Source organism: Podarcis liolepis, assembly GCF_965112155.1.
Source record: "Podarcis liolepis genome assembly, chromosome: 5".
Lineage (NCBI taxonomy): Eukaryota > Metazoa > Chordata > Lepidosauria > Squamata > Lacertidae > Podarcis > Podarcis liolepis.
The window spans coordinates 2,277,977-2,297,632 of NC_139556.1; the positions used below are offsets into that span (position 1 = coordinate 2,277,977).

At 42.4% G+C, this 19,656-nt stretch overlaps 1 protein-coding gene across 2 annotated transcripts in view; it reads right to left on the reverse strand.

The window, feature by feature from the left end:
- Positions 1-1,445: 1,445 nt before the first annotated feature.
- The window catches only part of ETV6 (ETS variant transcription factor 6), a 166,111-nt gene continuing 147,900 nt past the window's right edge, over positions 1,446-19,656 (reverse strand). For both annotated transcript variants that reach the window (XM_083503472.1, XM_083503471.1), the window contains exons 6-8: positions 13,296-13,438; positions 10,547-10,647; positions 1,446-4,798 (exon numbers count right to left, since the gene is read on the reverse strand). In XM_083503472.1, the coding sequence (XP_083359598.1) occupies positions 4,693-4,798; positions 10,547-10,647; positions 13,296-13,438 (350 nt within the window). In that variant the 3' untranslated portion in view covers positions 1,446-4,692. The remainder of the gene's footprint in view (positions 4,799-10,546; positions 10,648-13,295; positions 13,439-19,656) is intronic.

Below are 19,656 nucleotides of genomic sequence, written 5' to 3' on the forward strand. Positions count from 1 at the left end.
CTTTTGCTCCCTATGACAAAATTAGTATATCTGTCCATGCAGACAGGGCATGGGCATTATGTTTATGATGTTTGGGAAGGGGTGTTCCTTGAACATGCCTACAGCTGTCTAAATGGTGATGTGGGAGCCCCTGTTCAGACCTCGGCAGAACACAGCTGTAAGGGGGATTATGTGGGAGTGGGTCCAGCCCCAAACTTCCTCTTATGTGAAGGGTAAACCTCTATATACCTACTGAAAGCCCAGATGCAGCAGGAACCAGAGCATATGGGAGAGAGGTTGGCGAAGAGGGAAGCTCCTTTCACGTTCCAAAGATCACCGGTGTGCAAACAGTAAATCCACTTCCACAGTCACACAATATACCCTCAGAGGTAAAGGACTGGTGCTCCTGTTACATGCTCAGTGGGAGAATTGTGCTATTCTCATGCACTATTTTAAAAATAAAATGCAGGGCCACACTGTAAAGTCAGTTGTGTGCAAGTGTTCAGGTAAGAGGGTATGATGGACATGTGCATACCAGTTGCTGATGTAGGAACAGTGAAGGAATGTCCATATCCAGAAGAGCACTATAGAGGTTCATGACAGTGAACCTGCAAACATGCATTGACTGTGGATGAGGCAACGAATTACCAACATTCAGTGCCAACAAATCAGACACTAAACAGCATCAATGAATCCATGCTGGTATTAGCAGACAGTGGGGAACTGATGCGCTCTGAATAACATGGGGGAAGGGGAAGGAGGGAAACATTTACTGTGCTCTGGGTGGCGCTGTGGTCTAAACCACAGAGCCTAGGACTTGCCGATCAGAAGGTCTGTGGTTCGAATCCCTGCGATGGGGTGAGCTCCCGTTGCTCGCTCCCAGCTCCTGCCAACCTAGCAGTTCGAAAGCACATCAAAGTGCAACTAGATAAATAGGTACCGCTCTGGCAGGAAGGTAAACGGCGTTTCCGTGCGCTGCTCTGGTTCGCCAGAAGCGGCTTAGTCATGCTGGCCACATGACCCGGAAGCTGTATGCCGGCTCCCTCGGCCAATAAAGCGAGATGAGCGCCGCAACCCCAGAGTCGGCCACGACTGGACCTAACGGTCAGAGGTCCCTTTACCTTTAAGGTGCAAATGTGAACATAGTCCACATTAGACCTCTAGAGGGCAACTAGAAATCCTCTAAGTTCTCAAAACAGACAAGATTTTTTCATGGATGTTACAAGTTTATACCATTATACCAGAAGAAATGAGTTTGGAGCACAGAACAGAGCTTCAGACTCAATTACCTTCATCTGCTGTGCATTACAACTCCAGTGTTCAGTGTTCTCTCACATGACTAGTGCGCTGCTAAAGGTGGCTATTAAAAAAGGTGGGTGTGGTGGAGAGAAGGAAGGTCAAGCCTCGAAAACCTTGAGTTCTTACCTGCAGCATATACTTGCTTAAGAAAAAGCAACAGAACAACGTTATATATTAAAATTTTTATTGAGATGATGTAATTACAAGCATTTAAAAATTATTTGCAACTCACTGGCCCTGAGAAGAGGCATTCTTGTTTTCTTTGTTACATTCATTCAGTTCAATCACCTTAACCCCCACACCTTGAAGAAGCAAAAAGAAGAGCCATCATCAACAGGCTACAATTTACTTAAGATTTTTTAACAAAAAAACCCAAGCAAACCGACAACAGCATTTCATTCTTAATTTGCACATGGCTGCAGCCATTTAAAGAGAATGTCAAAGAAATCTCTGCCCTTATGTGAACCCAGGTGTCCTTGCAATGTTCATTTTGTATACAGTGGTACCTCGGGTTAAGTACTTAATTCGTTCCAGAGGTCCGTACTTAACCTGAAACTATTCTTAACGTGAAGCACCACTTTAGCTAATGGGGCCTCCCACTGCCGCTGCGCCACCGGAGCACGATTTCTGTTCCCATACTGAGGTAAAGTTCTTAACCCAAAGTACTATTTCTCAGTTAGCGGAGTCTGTAACCTGAAGCGTCTGTAACCCGAGGTACCCCTGTATAGGTGAGTTTTATAACTTTTAAGCATTCCTCTATTCCTATTTGTTCTACCCATCACTGACTACTGCTGGGGAGACAGGGAAGTGCAGGACATCTTGTGAACAGTTGCAATCCCGGCCCTACAGCTGCCATTTTCAGAAGCAGCCCCTTATTAATTGGTAATGGTTATAGTTTGGCCCCAGAGAAACAAGAACTGAATATGAAAAGCACACCGTTGCAGCCGCAGTTTTATTTAACAGCCATCCAATGAAATGTGTCCTCCCCCCCCCCGCCCACCTAGCTGTTGCTTCTGTGACTGTCTGGGCTGCTTACATGGATGCAAGAACAATGGGACCATAGTGTGAGTGTGGATTCATAAGCTTTTAGAATTGCAGCCTTTGTTGTGACTGAAGGGAAAGTAGGGTTCCCCCTTGTAAGAGTCTGCCATTCATAAAAACATGTTAAGAATCTGCAACAACAAAAATGAACTGCCAAATTCAAACACAATAAATGTAATTTGAGGCCCTTTTCATATAAAACAGACAATGTGAAGCTTCTTAAGTCAACAGTGAGCAGGGTTTGAAGCTCAATAGAAACAATTCCATAAAACATGTTGATCCACCTGCAGCTCTAAATCTGGGATGCAGCTGTTCTGCTGAGACTCCTTTCCATTAACACAGAGTGGATAGTATCTCTTGGCCAAAGTATGCTGCGCTGGCTACGTAACTGGTATGAAAATTAAGGGGCCGGAGGAGCTACCTGTGGGGAACGAAGAGTGATGGACAAATGTGTGAAAATGAATGCTTTAAATGTATGTGCAAGGTTCTTTTATTTTCACATGTTGCATCTTAGATTTAACAGTTTTATCACTTATCAATAGTATGTTTCATTTCACTATTTAACATTTTCTCGGGGTGGGGGGAAGAGTCCCAGACCAGTTTTTAGTGAATACTGCTGTGAAATTTTTATAGTGAATGACTTTTACTGGAAACTGGTAAGAAACCAGCCAATGACCAGGGCTGTGTGTTTTATATAACCTTACCATGCAAATGCAGAAACATATTGAGTATTTCACTTTAATTTTTCTTTTTAAAGAGCAAGTTTTTAAAGATTCAGAATAAATTTTAGAAGCCAGAAGGTTGGCGGAGCACAATTACCAGTGATGGAGAGGTGGAGAGACATCAGCATAGCCATTCCTTTCCACCTTACCCCACTTATAGACGCAGGACTCATTATGCAAATTAAATCACAGCAAATATGCTTAATTTGAATATCAGGTCCAAGTGATACAATTTCAAATTCTGCATTCCTGATGCAGAATTGTAAGTCATTATGGCACAGAATACTGATTCCATTAGCATTTAAGATACATACAGCCCTGTGAACAGCTTTCATTGACTGTGGATGCTGCAGCACAGACAGAATTATGTCATTATGTGTACAGATGAACATATGAACTTTATGAAGAGTAAGATATTTTGTGGTAGAGAACCACAGTTTAGCATACTGCTAACTTCAGAATAATTTAACAACCTTCTTGATGTTTAAAGGGCTAAGACCTCCTACCAACAGAGGTGCATACAAAACTCCCCTCAGCAAAAAAGCTACAGACCAGTCTGGAGCTGCAAGAACCTAAAACATTTAAAATTAACAGGGCATGAATGCTCATCCTTTAAAATGAAATTCCGTATTTATGGGTAAGATAGCCAGAAAACTTCACTTACAACAGAGTGAAACATAACCAATGCAAAGATCAGCCCAGAAATGCAATCTGTGTTTCCCCGCCAGCACATATAGTTGTGATGACAACCCATCAGAGCTTCTAGAAATGCAATTTTGCAATTTTAAGGGCCTTAAACCCCTTCCTTCTCTTTTTATGACAAACCTTTCTTCTGTCCTAGAGACTGTTGGCTGGCACAAAAAACAAAAACCCTCTTCAAACTGAAAATACCCTGGTGGTGGCTCAACAAACTCAGTCAAGCAAAAATCCCGTCCTATTAGTATGGTTTTCATTTAAAGCTTCCTTGAGTTGGAAAATTGTGGAGATGCCTCCTGACTTTGGCAGAGCTCTTCCATTTATCTCTCCTTGTGGGACTGAGGTGCTTTGCAGACACTTTCAAGTCACAATGCTCACTCAAGATAGGCCACTCACAGCTCTCAATTTCTTATACCTTTTACCATGGATCACCATCCAGAATCTTTAACCTTTGTGACAAGCGTGAATAAAAATAACTCCAGCCATTTTCTCATTTCTTTTATGGCATTTGTCACCATTTGTTCCTATCTTAGAATCATCTTATGAGACTTTGCACAGAAAACAGTTGTACTACATTTCCATAGGAAAGCCTTCAGAATAAGCAAAAACTTGATGTTTTGCTCTACAAACGTTGCTTTAAAAAGGCCAAGTGGCATATTAATTAGAAAAGAAAATCCTCAACAAACCAACCAACCCGAAAACAAAACTAAACAAAAATATCCCCGGGTGAGGGAGACTCTAAAAGGAGCAGTGCAGTAGTGCTATATTTCCCCTCTCTCTTTCAAGTCTTGCTGCCAACACCTTGCCAATAGATTTGTTTTTTTCTAAGGTACTCTGGGCTCTTGCACTGTCTCCAAAGTAAATGCTAAGTCCTGGGGTCTCATTTCCCATCTGACGGTGCCTCCACCTAGACTGCTCTTCCACAGACCAAAGTGAAGAAGGGGACTTGGTTTCCTCAGCACTCATCTTCCTGGTATATTTGCTCATCCAGTTCCTGAGATTCAAGATGCTCCAGGCGGTCGGTGCGACCACTCATAATCTCATCTGGAGTCTTCATGAACCTGAAAACACAAGCAACATAGAAATGAATGGGTAAGGTATTTTGTTCTTACTGTACTGGTATCTGAAAAAGTGTGCCCGTTTTATCATAACCTCTTTCGTCTGCTCATCCTGTGCATACCATTCTAATAAAAAAATTGTACATTTTAGATAGCAATTTACTTCTGCATTCCAACAGTTCAATTTGTAATCTAGATTTTTTATCTTCGAATCCTACTTTCTTATCACACAAAAGAACATCATTTACTTGATGATATTGCAAGCAACCTGTAAAAGCACCCTCAATTTGGTCATATGGCTTTAATTTCCAACCTCGGTCAGTTTTCATTAATATCTCTTCATAGGTGGCCCACCTCCTCTCTGGATTCAATTTCTTTACAGTTAATACCTTGACAGGTGATATCCACCATGGTGTTTTCCTTTCCAACAAGTTTTTGTTCCTTTCTCAGACCTCGTATATACCGTATTTTTCGCACCATAGGACGCACTTTTTCCTTCCTAAAAAGCAAGGGGAAATGTGTGTGCGTCCTATGGAGCGAATGCAGGGGGGAGGCAGGCGGGAAAAGCCCCCAAGAGCCGCACACAAGCTTCATGCGCTCTTGCGGGCTTTTCCCCAGGAGGGAGAAGGGACTGACTGCCTGCATCAGTCCCTTCTCCCACCTCCCAGAAAAGCCAGGAGAAGCCGCGCAGCCCCCTTAAAGAACTGGCGGCTTCTGCCGGTTTTGCGGGAGATGGGGGAATCCCCCCCACGTCCCAGAAAAGCCAGGAGAAGCCGCGCAGCCCCTTTAAAGAGATCATGGCTTCTGCCATATCTCTAAGTCTCTCTTAATCTCCTTCCACACCAGTTGGTAATTATCATTAAATAAATTGATATTTTTTTGCAGTCAGCCAAATTCCCAGATATTTTACTTTCTTTGCCACCAAGATTCCAGACCTTTGTTGCAATTCATCTATTTTTTCTTTAACCATATTTTTAACCAACATTCTACTGTTAGTTTTATTCAACCTAAACTCTGCTAGTTGTCCAAATTCTTCAATTTCCTCCAATGCTTCTGGTACACTAGAATGAGGTTCTTCTAACGTTAAAACCAAATCATCTGCAAAGACTTTAAACTTAAATTCCTTTACACCAATTTTTATACCTTTCACTTCTGAGGCTTCTCTTAACCTGTTTGTCAATACCTCCAAGACCGCAATAAATAATAATGGGGACAATTAGTACCTTTTATTATATCAAAGTATTCTGTCAGTATATTATTCACAATCATTTTTGCCTTCTGTTCAGAGTGTATTGCATCTATTCCTCTCAGAAAAGATCCCCCTACTCCCATCATTTCCAAACTTTTTTTCATAAAATGCCAAAAAATATTATCAAAAGCTTTTTTCAAATCTATAAACATTAATGCTGCTTGTTTATCATTCCTGATCTCCAAATATTCTATTATATCCAATATGTCTCTTTTAATTGTCGACCAGGAAGAAAATCTGCTTGATCTTTGTGAATCAACTCGTTAAGAGTTTCTTTTAATCTATTTGCCAAAATATCTGCGAAAAGCTTATAGTCATTATTTAATATTGGTCTATAATTCTTGGCATTCAAACAATCTGTATCTTGCTTAGGGATTAGCGTTATATATGCCTCTTTCCACATGTTCTTGATCTTCCCTTCTTTCAGAATATTATTCATCACCTCCCACAGAACAGGTGTCAATTGTCCATTAAGAGTCTTATAATATTTTGCTGTGAAGCCATCCAGTCCTGGAGCTTTACCTGGCTTCATGCGTTTTATTGTCATTTGAATCTCCTGCATTGTTATTTGTGTATTCAATTGTTTCCTTTTTTCTAATGGGATTTGTTTTACTTTATAAATTTCCAAATATCTCTCTAGCCTCTTCATATCTTCCTTCTCCTTCCTGTACAAATCTTTATAATTTTTTTGAAAGGCCTTCCTTATTTCTTTTGGATCTTTTGTCACCTTATCTCCTATTTTGATCTTATTAATTGTATTTTGACTTTAACGTTTTCTTAACTGCCAAGTTAATAGCTTTCCAGTCTTATTCGCTGATTCAAAATTCTTTTGTCTCATTAATTTTATCTTCCATTCAACCTCCTGATTCACCAGCATGGAGAACTGAGTTTGCAACATTTTAATAGTTTGTTTTATTTGTTCGTCTTTAGGTTTCAATGTTAGCTTTTTCTCATTCTTCATGAGGTGATTCAGGACTTCTTTCTTTTTCTCTTTCTGTCTTTTGGTGGCAATTTTTCTGTATCAAGAAGCCTCTCATTACAGCTTTACTCGCATCCCAAACCACTTCAAGTCCAGTTTCTTTATGTAGATTCCACTCAAAGTAGTCTTTTATTACCTCCTTAGCATTCTCCACTATTGTTCGGTCATCAAATAAACTTTCATTCATCCTCCATCTGAAGGAGGACTGTTCTTTCCCTTTCAATTCCATAAGTGTTGAATTATGGTCTGATAGTATTCCCGGTGTGATCTCATTTTTAATTACTCTTGGTACTAGTTCCTTGGTTATCCATATATAAACTATTCTTCCCAAACTGTGGTTCGGTTCGGGGGAAAATGTGAACTGTTTTGTAGTTGGATATTTTAGTGTCCATATATCAACTAGTCCAAGGTTTTCAATCAAGTCAAAGAATGTCTTTGGTAACTTGCCTTCTTTCATTGCTTTCCTTTTTACTGATCTATCTAGTTCTGGCCGTACCACTCCACTGATATCCTCCATTAAAATTATCTTCTGATCCATGAATTACAACAGCCTCTCCTCCAATTTTTTTCAGCCTTATTTTCATTTGGTGCATAAACTCCAACAATGATAATTTCCTCCCCCTTGCAGCATCATTTGGGCTACAATCACTCTCCCTTCTTCGTCCTTGGAAATCAACTTAGGATCATACTTCTCCTTTATGTACAAGACTACTCCTCTTTTCTTATATACATCTGAAGTTATAAAGTCTCCCTCCAACCTTTCGTTAATCAAAACATGTCTCTGTTTCTTTGCCACATGTGTTTCTTGTAAACAAATTAAATCTAAATTCCGTCTTTTTAAAATATGCTCAATTTTATTTCTTTTAGATTTATTATTAAGACCGTTCACATTCCAAGTTATAAGTTTCAACGTCATTTCTCTGGTCACTACAGTCAATAAAATTTAACTTAAAGTTGGGTAGCTTTATCCTTATCAATATCTTCTTCCTCTCCCTTTTCTTCTTCTCCTCCCTCTTCTTCTTCTTCCTCCTCCTTATTTTCCTCCTTTTTCTTCTTCTTTCCCTCCTTTGAATCCAGAGTGGGTCCAGCAGGTCCAGCGAGACCAGCGTCCACCTTTCCTAATTCTTTCTCATATCTTCTGATGAATTTCTTAACTTCCTGAACATCAGTTAATTAATTTTTTATCTTTGTAATAAAATGAGACCCCTTCTGGAAATTCCCATCTGTGTTGTATTCCATTTTTCTTCAACAATCCCATTAGTTGTTTAGTTGTTTATATCTCTCTTTTGCAAAAATCTGGTAGGGATCTCCTTAAAAATTATGATTGGTTTCCCATCAATAAATAATTTATTATTATAACAGAACGTATTTCTTTCCAAAGGGTGGAGCTCAGCACGTTAGAGTTCTCCCAAACAAACCACAGAGTCTTCACCAGGGCAAAAAATAATAATCTCCTCTTTAACTCCCACAAAAACCAAAATTCACTACAACGATAATCCCTGCCTTAGCACTTTATACAAAGTATCTGAGGACTTTCAGTCTAACACTCACACAGCAGGGTTGTTCACTTCTGTCTTTACTCCTGCAACTTTCTTTCCTGCACCATCTTCCTCACCGCTGTCAGGATGGAGTCCCTTTTTTCACCCCTCAGATGTCCGGATCTTTCCAAATTTTCTCCAATATTTCAATGGATAGAAACATCCAATTACAGTGGTACCTCGGGTTACATACGCTTCAAGTTACAGACTCCGCTAACCCAGAAATAGTACCTCTGATTAAGAACTTTGTTTCAGGATGAGAACAGAAATAGTGCTCCGGCGGCACAGCGGCAGCAGGAGGCCCCATTAGCTAAAGTGATGCTTCAGGTTAAGAACGGTTTCAGGTTAAGAACGGACCTCCAGAACGAATTAAGTTCTTAACCCGAGGTACCACTGTACAACAGGCAAAAAGGGACTTTCAAAGCGTGTAATTGTAAAGGAAGATACTTGAGCAGCTGTTCTTGGTGAGGATACGGGGCCCCATTAGCTAAAGTGGTGCTTCAGGTTAAGAACAGTTTCAGGTTAAGAACGGACCTCCGGAACAAATTAAGTACGTAACTAGAGGTTATCACTGTATAATCCAAAATCCATTTTTTCTCTTTGGAAGCTTGCTGCTTTCATCAGAAGCCAGAGACTGCACAACACAGGATTAGTGGTGCTTTCCCTTTGCGCCTGCAGCTCAATCCCGTCTCCAGTTCTATTAATAAAACCTGAAGAGCAGGAGAGCATGCAAGGGCGCCGCTGGGTGCCACATCCCTTGAGTTTCCGAGGTCTGCAGAGCCTTTGCAGAACATCTTAAAACCCCCCACGTTGCTCGGAATTCCCTGGAGGGGTATTCCACGCTTCTTTCCGATGGCCGCGGCTTGCTGGAAGTCCACCCCTACATTTCGGTTTTTAAAAGGGTTTCCCTCTCTACAATCAAGTGGTATATAAATTTTATGAAATAAATAAATAGTTTGGTGAGCCCCAGCCTAGATGGTGCAGTGGTTTGATTCAGTATAAGGCTGATTCATGTGCTCCTTTTTAAATGGGAAAAAAAATGGTCCTCTTGAAACTGCAAAGGTACTGTTTCAGAATGTTTATTTCAGTGGAGGTGTTTACCATTTCTTCATTTCTTTTATTCCACACTCCTTTTATTCCCTCACCACAGCCCCCTCCCCTTGCCCTTCTCCTTACTCCTTTCTCATTGCCCAAGCCCCGCTCCCCAACTCCTCATCAAACCTCTTCAACTCATCTGCACTTTGCTCCGCCTGTGCATCACCTCCCTTCCTGGACTTCCCTGCCACTGCAAGCTCACCTGCCCACTCCACCTCTGCTCACTCATCCACAGGGCCACATCACCCCTTTTGCTCAAACTACCCACTTCCACACCCTTGAGAGATGCTCAGCTCTCACTGGCTGCCCCTCTTGCTTCCCCTTCTGCCACAAGCCGTGCTCACTTGCTGTGCCTACCTGTCATTGATGCTTCCTTCACTCTGGAGCATGTGCCACCTGTCACCAGTGTGACAATGGCCTAGTGCAAATATTATAAAGAGCTATATGCAGTCCTGAAAAAGAAAACCCAGTCCCCTGTTTTGGTCTTAATAGCTCTGAATTTTTTGAAAATGCAATTTTTGGCTTCATGCTTACATTAATGCAATATTGCAAATTCACCACTTGCTGAACATAAGTCACAGTTTGATTTGATTAATCCTTCAGGTGCCAAACGGTAAGCTTTATATGCAGAGCTGCACATACAGTCTGCACAGTGGCCTCATGGAATACTTCAACACTGATAGATATTGAGATATTGGTTTTAATGCTGTGAACTGGTGAACCCATCCCCAGCCTTCAGATATTCAGAAGTTTGGTTTTTAGTCAGGTTAGCTACATTTCTGAAGGGCGATAACCATTCTATTTTATAGCTTCCTCTAACATTATCCATAAGGAAATTTAGAAAAAGAATTTCTTGCAAACAACAAGGATGAAAAATAAGGAAGTATCACCTGAACAAAAGTCGTTGTCCTGGCTCCTTTCTGATAATATTTAGTTTATAATAGTGGCGCAGGGCTCTAGACATTTTCTCATATGTCATATTTGTTCTGTTCTGTAAAGAAAGAAGAAAAGCATGAAGCAATAATTAAAGCATAATAATACAAAGAAAAAGGTGGTTGATGTTTCTGTCTTTCCTTTTCTTTTGTTTCCCACATATATTAGTAGACTACAGAATTGGGGAGGGAATCACTTTATCTCACAATATAATAAAAATCTAACAATGTCATCGCACAGCCCCCAGTTGCCTCATCCCAGTCCTTGTTATGCAGGATAGAGGAGAGAAAAGGAAGGCAAAGTGCACAAGAGCAGTGGTCATGGCATGGGAGCAAGAAGGGAAGAACGGTGAGAGGGTTTAAAATAATGACAGAAGTTTGAATAAAGCAGCAATGGAGTAAACGAAGAGGAAAACGGTGGTGGTTTGAGTAAAGTATGGACTATTTGTGAACTTCTTGTCCTTTAGCTCTCACACATGAGGCAGCTGAGAACCATAGAACTGGAAGGGATTCCAAGGGTCATCTAGTCCAGCCCCCTGCAATGAAGGAGTCTCATCAAAAGCATCCAGGACAGAGGGCCATCCAACCTCTGCTTAAAAACCTCCAAAGAAGGAAAGTCCACCACCACCTGGAAGAGGCACAAGTACAGCGAGAAGGGAAGAGCACTGAAAAGGAAAGAATGGTTGTTTTAAACAACAGCAAAGTTTGAAGTGGGGATGGAGAAACATTGAGAGGAAAACTGCTGTTTTAAACAACAGCAACAATTTGTGTAAAGCTAGGTGGGAGAAAAACAGAGGAAAACAGTGGTTTTAAACAACAGCAGAGATTTGAGTAAAGCAGGGATGAGTAGAAAACAGTGGCAATCTTAAACACTGCAGAGGTCTGAGTAGAGCTTGCACGGGATAACACTGGGGGGGGGGGAAGAGAAGTGGTAGCTGAGTACAGTGACAAGGGAGTTTGGAAAGGCTTGGTTATCTTAGCTTTTTGCTGTTCATTTCAAAGTACCCATCTCTGCTATTTCTCCTTGTTAAAACTTGTTTTTTGGGGGGGGGGGGCAAGGGGAAAGCAACCCTCGATGTATCTCCATGCCTGCTTTACTAAACCCTGGGCTGCTATTTAAAACAGCCACTTTTTCCTGTTCTGTCCCGCTCTCTTCTTGCTGTACTCAAACCTCCCTCTCAGCAGGGCTGGAGTCAGGCGTAGGTCAGCACAACACAATGAATCACTTGAGGCCAGTAAAGTGAATTATTCAAGGAAACAATCCACAGCTCCGGCACAGTGGTCTCAGAAACTCTTTCTAGGTCTTGCCCTGATGAAGCAGTTGCAAGGACTGAAGGTCCCCAGTGCCCACTAGGACTCATACTCTCCAGGGTCTTTCCTGCACAGTCTTAGGCTATGTCTGCACACAACCCCCCTCTGCTCTGCCCATTTCATTTCTCTGTGTGTCCCAGGAGACCAGGGGGGGAGGGGAGCTAGTCACAGCAGCAGCAGCAGCAGCAGCAGGAGGAGGAGGAGACTCCTGGGCCTCTTCAGCAGCTTGCCTCTCTGTCTTCTGGTCCCCCTTCCCTCCAGCCCTCACTTCCACCTCAGAGTCTGAACGGTGCTCTGCCACAGCCTCTTCCTGTTCACTAAACCCTGCCACCTCTTCTGCTGTTGACACCTCCTCCTCCCAGTCTTCTCCTTCAGACCACTCACTCTTGTCCCACCACCAGACCCCTGGCTCTGAGCCGTCTTCCCCTGAGGGTTCCCCAGCTGGACCCCCCCCCACTCCTCTGCTTCTAGCCCGTCCATGACAGCGTTCCTCCATTCCTCAGCTGCCTCATGTGACAGATAAAGGATGTGGAGCCCTCATTCCTGGTACCATTCAGCAAGAAGTTCTAGAATCAGTGTAATAACTTAGAATAGATATCTTACTGACAAGCAAATACCCACATATGTACAACATTCATTACTTAACTTAACCTTCTCTAACCGAACAGGATAACTGACAGACTTGCTCTTAAGATTCTACTCATCTTAGAGATACAGTGATATATATCAGCAAGGCATGTGTGCCTAAAGGGGCTGCAGAATAGGAGAGGAGGAGGCCTGCAAATGTGGGTGGTCTGTGTGCAAGGGGCAGTTGAGAAAATTAGGGAGGAGGTATGCAATGGGCTTGAAGATGAAAGCGGGGGAATGAAAATGTATGCAGAAGAGGAGTGGTGGCAGAAGGTGAAAAGGGTGTGGCTGCAAGGTGTGGTAGGAGGAAGGGGCAGGAATTACTATTGTGTGCAAAGGGCATTGCACAAAAGGAGGATGCATAGACACAGGAGTGAAGACGAAAACGGATGTAAAGCAGGGCTGCAGAACAGAAGAGTTGTGGCTTCAAAAATGGGGCATGAAAGGTGAAAAGCTCTATTTGTAGCTGCATGGGTTGACAAGGGAAAGCTCTAGGGATGTGGGGGGCTGGGAGGGAGGTTGGCAAGCAGAGTGAGTAAGGATGCAGCCCCTAGTCTACATAAAAAAATCAAAAAATCCCAGTTATCACAATTCTGTTACACCCAAGCCATGGACAAGAAACAGCAACATGCATGGAGCCAGATTGTGGAGATTCTTAGTAGCCTCTATCTCAGGGACACCTTGAGATCAACACCTGTCCCTTTCTCTGCCCAACATTGCTAGGTTAGGTCAGCAATACTTGGTGTACTAAAGCTAAGCTGCTCTTTACCTTATGGTTTCCCCACAGCCTGGCCAGTCCGTTAGGATCCACTATCCGGAATATTTTGGATTCTCTGTCCTCCCATCGGATGAAGTTTTCGTACCGGCTGTCTGACAGCAGCTGATAGACATAATCCCAAAGGAGCCTGCAGTCTGTGAAGAGGACACAAAGGTTTTGAAAAGACCCATGCCTGGAATGAACTGGGCACCAGGAATTATGCTGACAATTCAGATTTCCGCTTAAGAACACCAGGGTTGTCTTGGGAGATCAGATGAGAGGTCTATTCCATCTCCCACCGCCAGAAGCCAGTCAGATGCCTCAGGGAAATTATAAGCAAGATCAGGAAACAGACGGCAGTTCCCTGTTGATTGTCCTCAGAATCTGGTATTCAAAGATATAGTGTTTCTATATATGGCGGCTTTAGCTATCATGCACATTAGCCTTTGATCAACCATGTATTTGTCTAATTGTTTCTATTAAAAAATGATTGCACATTTGAAATAATTTGTTTCTAGAAATTTTGTGTTTTTGTCATGATCCTTGTTTGCTAATGTAACAGAAAATTCCCTATGTATGTCCCTTAACACTTTTCTCCAACTCAGCATTTGCATAATTCTGTAAAAGCACTGCAATTACTTCAGAGCTATTAAGTAGTTAAATGCCTTCACTTTTGATAATTGGATTGAAATTTCACCCTGACTAGATCTCTAATTAAAGGTCTAACAGATTATTTAAATTTTGATTACTTCTCCCCTCCTTCTTTCATGCCAGTATTTTTAGACTGGTTAAGCAAAAAGGTTAGTTCTCCCCACTCCCTTCAGCTTCATGCCAGTAAATTTTACACCACAGGAATATTCAGTGAGAAATTTAGACTTCAAAAACTGGTTGCAGACCAAAGCTAAGAAACTGTCACACTTCAAAGACAGCTTTTTTTTTCTCTGAAAGGGGAAGGTTGAATTTCACACCCCATGGGATGGCATTCAGCATAGAATGCATTTATTTATTTGAATTTGTTTCTTGTCTCATCACACTAGTTTTCTAGGTGCCCTATAAGTACACTGGTGGACTTACAGCCCTAATTTATTTAAACATTTCTGTACTGCTTTTCCGCTGAACATGGTCTTTAAATAGCTCACGCCAATATGAAAAGATACAGACAACATATCATTTAAAAGATTCAAATCTACTTTAAAACAAGCCAGCAAACCATAAACATTAATTGAGAAAGAATAGGCACAAATAACAGTCTCAAACCAGCTTACAAAAGTATGGCAGAAAAACACTATCATTTATTTTCTACTGATGGAGCAGATCTGGTAAATTTCCTGCAGGAATGAATTCCAGCAGTGACAATGCTTGATTTATAGCATCAGGAAATTTTACCTCAGACAGAAATGGGAATCAAATTATATATATTTCATTTATTATTATAGGGGAAGAATAAATAATTTGTATTATAAAGAAGAGCATATTGTATATACTCTTGAATGTCTTCCTATATATCATGGAATTCTACTCAATTCTTGTTAGCAGAGTAAATACTTAAACATGTCACAGGATTCCCTCCCAAATAGGCCAGAGGCATTCAATTGTGTTTCATCCAGCAGAGCTTTACTGCTACTGAAGACAAATGAGCATAATGGTCACAAATCCAATACATTCAGGATTGGCCCTGTCCATAAGAAATCCAGTTGCAGCAGACTTAACTTACAATAACTTATAATAAGTCTAAACCTTAATGCTAAGCATAATATGTACAGAACATCACACCAGAAGAAAAGAGAGATAAAATGAAACCCAGGCTCCTTCTGGCCTTGACAGAGAACCAGTTTAAACCAGCTGTACTCGGCTTCTCTGAAGGAATAGCCCAAACATCAGGAACCTTCTGCTTGTTTCTTTCACACAGAGAAACTTCCAGAACCCTACACATCAGATCAATACTTTTTGTACTAAGAAATGCAAACTGACACTATATGCATAAAAAATGTGAGGCCGTTGTCATGCTGCCGTTCACATGGCATAACTGGCCACATCAACTCCAGGATGGCAAATGGCAGGCAAGCAAGCAGCACTGGGGGCAACCTGCCCAGGAAAGCTATTTTACAGAGGAGGGAGAGGTGATTCACAGAGCGGTTTAGCAAGCCACTTTATGAAGCCCCCCCCCTCCATTATTAGGTGCAAGGGGAATGGGAGGGCCTTGGAGCAAAGGGCTGGGGGAGGTATGGGGGAAGGGCAGATGGCAAAGAAGCTGGAGGGCAGTTGGAGAAGTTGGAGGGTTGGTGAGCAGAGTGAGCAGCGGGGGCAGCCCTAGCACTGCACAAAGTCGCTCAATTGGGATTTGATTAATTCTGATGTATCAAGTATTAGATTTAGGTACTGACAAAGTGATACTGACATTAACCCTATCAAGACAAAAGGTTAGAAGAAATTCAACACATGTTGTCTCCCTTAGTAAGGACATTTTCTGGGGTACTTCCATATGGGGGCTGCATTTACAAACTGGTCACTGAAAGATTGCAAACTGGTAGTTGGCAACAGGTTACTTATTCCATTTCCCTCAGTTAAATGGTGAGGAGTCCAAAGCTGTGTGGATGCTACACAATGTATGAAGGAATAGCACCTTTAATAATAAACTAAACCTCAGGAAGAACTTTCTGGTGGTGAGAGCTGTTTTGTGTGGTGTAGTGGTTAAGAAGGACAGATGTCCTAGTGCTCACTGGAAGGACAGATCCTGAAGCTGAGGCTCCAATACTTTGGCCAGAGAAGACTCCCTGGAAAAGACCCTGATGTTGGGAAAGATGGAGGGCACAAGGAGAAGGGGACGGCAGAGGACAAGATGGTTGGACAGTGTTTCTCGAAGCTACAAACATGAGTCTGATCAAACTGCGGGAGGCAGTGGAGGACAGGAGTGCCTGGAGTGCTCTGGTCCAGGGGGTCACGAAGAGTCGGACACGACTAAATGACAACAACAACAGTGGTTAAGAGCGGTGGACTCGTAATCTGGGGAACTGGGTTCGCTTCCCCGCTCCTCCACCTGCAGCTGCTGGGTGCCCTTGGGCCAGTCACACTTCTCTGAAGTCTCTCAGCCTCACTCACCTCACACAGTGTTTGTTGTGGGGGAGGAAGAGAAAGGAGATTGTTAGCCACCTTGAGACTCCTTAGGGTAGTGATAACTTCTGAGTGTGTTGAGAATTTCAGCTTGCATCTGCTCAGGGATCATGTCTTAGGTTCAGTCTCTGACTCGTGGTCTGTTGGAAGTCCTTTCAAAGTTTTGGAATGAAGCAAAGGGCTGTATGGTTTACATGATACCTCCTAAATGTTTGCTAATGCATTGTATATCTTGGCCATCTCCAAAGTTTTCTGGGGAACTTGGAGGAATGAAATAGCTGGGGTGAAAGTGAAGGAAACACCAGAGCACATGTTAGGGCTTATTCCACAGCAGTGGTGTCAGAAGAGGGCTTCTCTGCTTCTATTGTGTCTATGCAATGTTGGCTGCAGGATGCTTTTAGGGGCTGGGAAGCATTCTGAATGTTATAATTCATTAGTATAATTACCATTCTTGTTAGGGAATGTGAATTATGGGAATACGATGCACCGAACTAATTGCCTAAGTGCATGGCAGAATATTAAAAAGTAGTTTCATAGCTAGGTTGGTTGCATAAGGCTACAGGAATCAGGGAGCCTGGGAACTGAAATCCACGGCCAGGAGGCACCAAAGATGAAAGAACAAGGCAGATGGAACTAAGTGCTGCCTTGTTCTCTATTTCTTGGCTATGACTAGCACCAAGCAAATATTCATGACTTGCTTGGAACCCTGAAGCCAAAAACAGCAAAGAAGGAGCAGCTTCCCACAGCAAACAGGTATTTCCAGTACAGATGCAAGACTGTTTCTTCTACAAATCCAGGACTGGTCAAAACGCTGAGTCATATCTGAATCGCCCTGTGATCTTCATATGAAGGGTGGTATATAATAATAATAATAATAATAATAATAATAATAATAATAATGGTTCTATATAGTTAGCATTTGAATTTGTTCTAGTAGGGAAAGTAGCCATTGTGTGTGTGTGTAGGGGGTGGAAGTTAATCCCTCCACCTCAGTGCTGTGGCCCAGACCTAATTTCACCCCACCCATGTTTGCTTTTCAAGTAAATTAAAAGAGAGAAAAGCAATCATAAATCTCTCCTGTCTCATCTAGTTGATGAGTGTTTGCGGGATTAATTGTTAAAATAAATGGAGAGGGGGAAACTTGCATGGAAGTTTCTTATGAGTGAAAGGGTGTTTTGCTTTATTATACAGTGATATAGGTTGGTTGTGCTTCTACATTCTTATGTTACACATCAGATAGAACTTTCATTGATATACCTTGGCTGTTTGTCCAGCTAAGCAGACTTCCTAGGAGATTACATTTCAATCAGACTAACCAGATTAGCCGGAGGAAACCTAAGCAATCCTGCCATTTCCTTCTTGGTTTATCACTTTGCGTGAAGTATTAGAATCCCCTTTTAGTTTCTTTTGAGTGTTGCTTTTTAATTAAAAGTCAGCAAAAAGTGCTTCAGTGTTCAACAATGGAAAAATGTTTCATAGATTTTGTATAAAAATATTTGATGTATGCAAATGAGCAGCAGTCTCTTAAAATGAGACATGGCTTCAGCAAGCGCTGCAAAACTGGTTAGACGATGAAAGCCCTGCCTTTGAGGAATAGTTACGGTTTCTCTGGGCTGCAGGTAGTAAAATGCCACCTGATTAATTCTGTTGATTGGGGGCAGGGAAGAGCAGTGTTAAACAGTAAGCCCTATCATCAATTTATCAGTTTAATGACCTGCTCCAGGTTTCTGTGGGCTCCTTTCAACCTCTCCCCCCCCCCATGGCTTCAGTAGTGGTCACTGCTTTCAGTCCTCCCTCTTGAGCATGCCAGCACAACAGGTCAGCATTGATAGAAAAAGTCACACTACAATCTCTCCAATGCCTCAGTGATCTCCAATATGCAGTGGGAGATCTCCTCAGCGGTCCTTGCACTCTGGGGCAAGTTCCCATTTCCCCATTCGAAACAAGGATTGTTCCATGATCCCTTGTCAGTAGTGGGCCCTCTGCTGCTCTGGGAATGTTGGAAGGAGCCCTGTGATCCCAGTCACTGACTCACGGTTCAGACTAATGGGACTGTTCTCCTGAGTTCTTACACTTGTGTCAATGGGCGCTATGCAAGTACAAGTAGACACAATAAGGGCCTGCATAAATCATAAATCCTCATCTGCTAGTACAGACCCTGTGCACATCCAGTCACACTGGGCCAGTTCTCGCCTTCCACTGAAGACATGGCAGTCAAGCGATGGCAACAGCCGCTATAAACACTCCCCACTTCCATGCATTTATTCAATATATGGAATGGAAAGTGAGAAGAGGGCTAATGTTCCAAGCTGAAACATTTAGTATTTAGGCGAATTACCATATTTTTCTGTGTATAAGAAGAAGAAGAAGAAGAAGAAGAAGAAGAAGAAGAAGAAGAAGAGGAGGAGGAGGAGTTTGGATTTGATATCCCGCCTTTCACTCCCCTTCAGGAGTCTCAAAGCGGCTGACATTCTCCTTTCCCTTCCTCCCCCACAACAAACACTCTGTGAGGTGAGTGGGGCTGAGAGACTTCAAAGAAGTGTGACTGGCCCAAGGTCACCCAGCAGCCGCATGTGGAGGAGCAGAGACGCGAACCCGGTTCCCCAGATTACGAGACTACTGCTCTTAACCACTACACCACACTGGCTCTTAGACTATATTTTTTTTGCTTTAAAAAAATTGGCAAAAATTGGGGGTCGTCTTATACATGGGTAGTAAACGCAGAGGGAGGCGTGCATGTGATCTGTGGCAGCAAGTGGGCAGGCGATTGCTGTTGGCAAGCAGATGTGTGACTGGTGGCTGTGGCAAGCGTGCATGCGATTGGCAGCGAGCGGGTGGTTGGTTGGGTGATCGGTGGCAAGTGATTGGCAGTGGCGACCTCCCCCACAAAAACTCAACAACTGAAGGGCAATCTCCCCCCCCCCAATAAATATTGATTTCTTAATTTGGGGTTCAAAAATTAGGGGTAGTCTTATACATGGAAAAATATGGTGATACACACAAATGAGCAACAGTCTTTCCCCCTCTTTTAAAACTGCTTCAAGCCAACAAATGTGCTGAAGAATCTCTCTCTGGCTCAAGGATTTTAAAAGGCCTAGTAAACTTCACTCATCTGGAAGTCAGCCTTGAAAGGAAAGTATCACAGACCTCATTTCTGGTAAAAACTGGTTTGGAGATCTACAGTCGTACCTTGGTTCTTGAACGGAATCCATTCCGGAAGTCTGTTTGACTTCCAAAAATGTTCAAAAACCAAGGTGCAGCT